The sequence below is a fragment of the Bos indicus x Bos taurus genome, chromosome 1 (assembly GCF_003369695.1).
Source record: "Bos indicus x Bos taurus breed Angus x Brahman F1 hybrid chromosome 1, Bos_hybrid_MaternalHap_v2.0, whole genome shotgun sequence".
In the NCBI taxonomy this organism is placed as follows: domain Eukaryota; kingdom Metazoa; phylum Chordata; class Mammalia; order Artiodactyla; family Bovidae; genus Bos; species Bos indicus x Bos taurus.
In genome coordinates this window covers 141,769,952-141,775,951 of record NC_040076.1, presented here as the reverse complement: position 1 = coordinate 141,775,951, position 6,000 = coordinate 141,769,952, and the positions used below count along the sequence as shown (strand labels likewise).

At 48.6% G+C, this 6,000-nt stretch overlaps 1 protein-coding gene across 1 annotated transcript in view; it reads right to left on the bottom strand.

Annotated features, from left to right (window-relative positions):
- Positions 1-1,365: 1,365 nt before the first annotated feature.
- The window catches only part of UMODL1 (uromodulin like 1), a 77,446-nt gene continuing 72,811 nt past the window's right edge, over positions 1,366-6,000 (bottom strand). The window contains exons 23-24 of the mRNA XM_027551195.1: positions 3,549-3,750; positions 1,366-1,953 (exon numbers count right to left, since the gene is read on the bottom strand). Of these exons, the coding sequence (XP_027406996.1) occupies positions 3,569-3,750 (182 nt within the window). The 3' untranslated portion in view covers positions 1,366-1,953; positions 3,549-3,568. The remainder of the gene's footprint in view (positions 1,954-3,548; positions 3,751-6,000) is intronic.

Sequence of the window (6,000 nt, the reverse complement as noted above, 5' to 3'; positions counted from 1 at the left end):
AGAGTCAGACACGACTAAAGCGACTTAGTGTGCACGCACACAATGTCAGCATAAGAACGGGAACTCAGCAATCTTTGCTGGTTGGATGGATGGATGAATGGGAGGAAGGAAGGCTGGAGGGAGGGGGTGAGGGATGGATGAAGAGTGGTTGGGTGGATGGGCAGAGAGGAGAACGGTGGACGGGTGGGTGAGTGGATGGGTGGACCAGGTCAGGGCACCTCACGACACACACGTTCTTGCCCCTCTCAGTACTTGTCATGACTCCCATCATCAGTCGATTTGAGTGTCTCTCCCCCACAAGACCATGTGCCCTTTGAGGGCAGAACCAAGCTGCCTCTCATGATCTCCCGCTCTGAGCTCAGGCCCTGGTGCATAGTATACACTCAGGAAATACTTGTCAAAGAGGGGACTAGGGCAGTGGAAGGAAAAAGAGGGGGGTGACCAAAGTTTCATTATTACAGAAAACACTAGTGAATGGACACAGTGGTAACTGAGATTACACGAACACTGTGGATGAAGTTTTAAAGATGGAGTTCTAAAGTCCACATCCACCACTTTACCTAAGATCCAAACAGCCACACAGTCACAGGTCTCAAGCTTGAACACTAACTGTCTCTTCCTCAAGAAAGGTCAGTGAGAGGTCCTGAGCTGATGTCAGAACAAGTGGACACAGCTCAGGAAGAGCCAAGACGGGCTCCTGGTGTCCTTGACACACAGCATGTGCAGATGCTGAGTGAGTTTGTGAGGTGGATGGAACCAGACAGAGCAGTCAGCACGGGCCTCTTTCAGTGTCGTAGCAATTTATTCCATTCGCTCAGAATCATTATCCATGGTACTGCATATTGTAATTCTATCGTGACTCTGGGATTTTCAATAAATCAAAATACATCTCCCTAATGTCCCATGTTAATTACACTCAATAAAATTAATCCTATGAATTAAAAACATTCAATAAAATTAACTATGAATTAAAAACTAAGACCATGTTCTAACTCCAAGTTCATCAAGGAAAAACACTATACTCTTAGGTGTTAGGTATCAAATACAAAGTCCATGTACTTCAAGTAAAGTAAGAAGCATTATCTCTTAGCATGGTGCAATGAAGAAAACTCTAAACTAAAACGTAGTTTCTAGACCTATTTCCTCATGAGCTCATTTTGTAAACTTATGTAAAGAACTCACCCATTCATTTTATGGTTACCCATTATGCAATGGGTAAATAGTGCCTCACCCCCAGGTAACTTATTTATTTTAGTAGCTGTGAAAATGCTTGGAAAAATATAAAATAGGGATATATATATATATATATATATATATATATATATATATAATATTTTCCTACTTGCTATAAAGATTTTCATATTAATAGAGTGCTTTCTGAGTCACTGCTGTGTACATAGAAACAATATCTTGGTAATAATACAGGACTAAAGTCAAAGGGTATATGTGTCTACTAAAAATCACATTAGCAGTACTTTTTTATGACTGACCTATTTTTAAAAATAGGATTTCAAGTGTGATGTCAAATATCTTTGAGAAAGTGAAATATTGTGTATTTAACAGAGGGGCACAAGGATGGGTGGGTGGGTGGTAAGTGATAGATGTCAATAGTGAGCAAAGCCAAGACAGGGGCTTGGAACACTTGCGGTGGTAACAGGGCTGGGAGCTCTGGGTGGTGGCGGTGATTGGGTGATGGCAGAGCTGTATTGGAGCTTGGTTTGAAAATCCCTGTGTCTGGGGCTCCCGGCGTCCAGGCTCCTGCATGCTTCTCCACCAGCTCCTCTCGCCCTCCTGCTGCTGCTGCTTGTCTGGGACCCACATGGAGGACGGGCCTCCTGGGGGTAGGCATAGTCTGTGTGTTCTCTCCATTCTGGGGCTCATCGAAGCCTGGATGTAGGACAAAACAGGCTCCCATCAAGGCTTGAGTGATGACTGGAACTTGATCACAGCTACCTGTGTAGGGAAGATCATCTGGGTCAGTCTGTGCCAGGAAAGGCAAGGTTTATGCTGGAAACCCTGGGAGGGTGAGGAGCAGAGAGTTACTGCCAGTGCTGAGGACACGACATCTGTTCTTGCTGAATGGGGCCAGGCTGGGCCCAATAAAAGGGCAGAGACTCCAGGAGGTATGGGAACCTGGGCTCGGCTGAGGGCCACCCCCTCTGGTAAGCAGGCAGTTGACGGTGCACACACTTGAGCCAGGCGGCCACACCCGGGGGACTCTGTGCCTTTGCATTATTTGTAGACCACCCACCCGGACACAGGGCTCGTCGCCCAGTGGGGCTGTGCCAAGCGTCAACCTCGGGGATGTTTCTTTGATGTTTTCCAAAGAGTAGATTTTTGCAAGAACTTGAGAACTAGTTATAGGTTTCTTCCTTATATACTTGGGAAGACAGAAGTCCCAGGAGCTTAAGAAAAGACCAGAGGCCAATTTTCCCTCTGTGTTTTAATTTTGAGCAGGGGCCAGCCTCCCTGGTCAACTCACCAGATTTCTTGGAAATTCCCCAGGACAAGTATTGGCCTCCTTTGTCATTCTTATTTTATATCTGAAGTAAGAAAATGAAATTTCCTTGTGATTCTATGTGGGGTGGTGATGGGCCCGGGCCCAGTCCTTCCCATGGGATGTTAGGGCTCCAGGGCCTGGAGTCACAAGGGCTCTCAGGTTAGTGGGGGCTGAGACCAGGTGAGATCAGATGAGGACATCACATTCCCAGTGTCTCCAGGACCAGCTCCTGGAGCAGGGGATAATTTCTCTGGTCACAACGAAGTCAATCAGAAAGAGACGCTACCTCATGGAGAAGTAACCCAGGCTCTGCTGTGTGACCGACCCGGGTGATTGAGCTCTCTGAGCCCACTGTCTTCATTTAAAGAATGAATCCCAGGTCTACCACACTGTAAAACTGAATTGTGCTGAAGGTCTGTTATCTCGAGAGAATGACAGGCTAAATGGGATGGAAGAAGGGGACATGGGCTAGCCACTGCAGAGCGTGTCCACTTGACAGTACCCCCAACGAGGACAGTATGGAGCAGGGTCAGTAAATGTAAGGGTCTTCATGACCACGCCTCAAGGGTCCCAAATCAGATGAGAAGGTACCTGGCCAAGGCAGCTGTTGTCTTTAATGTTAGAGGAAAGTTGAGCTGAAGTTGGGCTTCCCAGCTGGCACTAGTGGTAAAGAACCTGCTTGCCAACGCATAAGACATAAGAGATGTGGGTTTGATCCCTGGGTCAGGAAGAGCCCCTGGGGGAGGGCATGGAAACCCACTCAAGTATTTTTGCCTGGAGAATCCCATGGACAGAGGAGCCTGGGGGGCTATAGTCCATGGGGTCACAAAAGAGTCAGACATGACAGCGACTGAGCACACACACATGTACCAGGAACAGTGGATAAAGACCAAATATATATTTCTTATTAAAAATCACACAGTGTTGCAGGTATGAGACAGCAACACCCACAAATCTACCCGCAGCCAAAACCCCTGGATACGCTGTGTGGTCACCATCAGTGGTGAAGGCGGGACTCCCACGTCAGAGGGTCTCGCTTGGCACCCACCTGTAGGGCAGCCGGGCTCCTTACTCGTGGAACACCTGGTAGCTGAAGTTGTCGGTCCGGGCTTTGAAGTCGTATTTTCCAGTCATTCTCTGGTAGTGCCGGACAAGGAGGGCAGTGGCCCCGGCCACCAAGGCGCAGGCGGTCCCCACGATGAGGACCAGGTAGCCAGCTCCCAGGCCTGGCCCTGCCGCCAGAGGTGACCCTGTGTTGCACAGAAGAAGCCAGTTCTGACTCCATGTTGGAACTGTTTCTTTAACTTGCTTTTCATTGCTTTTGACTATTATTACAATCATACACAATGGTCAGCCTCAGAGGACTCTGTCCCTCTGCATGTCTGAGAGTGCCTTTGCTCAGCTTACAGATAATCGGACCCTACCCACATGCAGAGTACATCATGCGAAATGCCAGGCTGGATGAAGCACAAGATGGAGTCAAGATTGCCAGGAGAAATATCAATAACCTCAGATATGCAGATGACACCACCCTTATGGCAGAAAGTGAAGAAGAACAGAGAGCCTCTTGATAAAAGTGAAAGAGGGGAGTGAAAAAGCTGGCTTAAAACTCAACATTCAGAAAATGAAGATCATGGCATCTGGACCCATCACGTCATAGCAAATAGATGGGGAATCAATGGAAACAGTGAGAGACTTTATTTTGTGGGGGGGAGTCCAAAGTCACAGGAGTTGGTGACTGCAGCCATACAATTAAAAGACACTTGCTTCTTGGAAGAAAAGCTATGACAAACCTAGATAGCATATTAAAAAGCAGAGGTGTTGCTTTGCCCACAAAGGTCTGTCTAGTCAAGGCTATGGTTTTTCTGGTAGTCATGTATGGATGTGAGAGTTGGACTATAAAGAAACCTGAGTGCCGAAGAATTGATGCTTTTCAACTGTGGTGTTGGAGAAGACTCTTGAGAGTCCCTTGGACTGCAAGGAGATCAAACCAGTCAATCCTAAAGGAAATCGACCCGAATATTCATTGGAAGGACTGATGTTGAAACTGAAGCTCCAGTGCTTTAGCCACCTGATCTGAAGAACTGACCCACTGGAAAAGACCCTGATGCTGGGAAAGATTACAGGCAGAAGGAGAAGGGGATGACAGAGGATGAAATGGTTAGAATGCATCACTGACTCTATGGACATGAGTTTGAGCAAGCTCCAGGAGTTGGTAATGGACAGGGAAGCCTGGCATGCTGCAGTCCATGGGGTAACAAAGAGTAGGGCATGACTGAGCAACTGAACTGACCCACCTTTGAACAGAAGTGATTAGCACACCCCTTCCAAAGGCTGGCCACTCCCGTGGAGATGTTCTGCAAGACTGCAGACCCTTTCGCTTTACTTCCCCACTGCCCCTCCCTCTCTGTTCTGCCTTTTGACTTTAGTTCCTCCTTGCTTCTTTCTCTCTGACTCTGTAAAGGAACCTGGCACCCAGACCCCTGACAAGATGGTTATTTTGAGGCACAAGCCTGCCATCTTCTTGGTCAGTGGGCTGCCTGAATAAAGTCGCTTATCTTAACCCTTTGTCTCTCAGATGTATTGGCCTATCATGCAGCGAACGGAGCGAGCTTGGACTGGGTAACACCTACAGGGGTGAGACGGTGCGGGTGGGAGGTCCACCCACAGCAGCGGGGCCGGGTCCCGGCTGAGCCCCAGCACCGCCCCTAGATGGAGGATTCAGGTTGGAGCCCATGATGGAGCAGGCTCTCCCGTGGCAGCTGCTCAGTGTGCCTGTGAACCCGCAGGCTCCCAGAGGTGCCAGAGCAGGTGCCTCAAGCCCAGGAGAGCACAGCAGAGGGGACAGCTCCTCCTGCTCATCCTCTGGATGGTCACTGGCCAAGAAGAGGAGACCACGTGGGAGCCACAGGCAGTGCGGGGGGGGCAGAGAGCTCAGTGGACTCGTTGCCTGTACCCACATGCAACAAAGCACCGGGGAGCCAGCCTTTCCCAGACTCAGGGGCAAGAAAGCGCATGGGAGTCTGGACCCAAAACTGCTGAAAACAGGGATGCAAATAAATACTCATATATGCAGGTTCACAGCAGCAGAAAGGGGAAACAGACCCGAATCCATCAAAGGCTGAATGAACAAACGTGATCCATCACCCAGAGGAATGGCATTCAGCCATAAAAGGGAGGAGGTTCTGCCACACATTACGTGGGACACAGATGAGCCTTGAAAACACCCACTGCGCTGAGTGACAGGCACGATTGCCGAGGACCACAAGTAGTCTTGTGATCCTGTTTTTAGGGAAACGAGTCAGAGAGCGACCTCATGGTTTCAGGGGTGGGAGTGGGGCTGGGGTTCACTCTCTGTGGGCTTGCAACTGCTTTGGGGGATGCATATGTTTTGGAGCTAGAGAAAGGTAATGGTCGTACCACACTGTGAGCGTGCTAAATTCTACCCAATAGTTTATTTTTAAAGTTAACTTTATATTAGGTAAATTTTATCTCAGTCT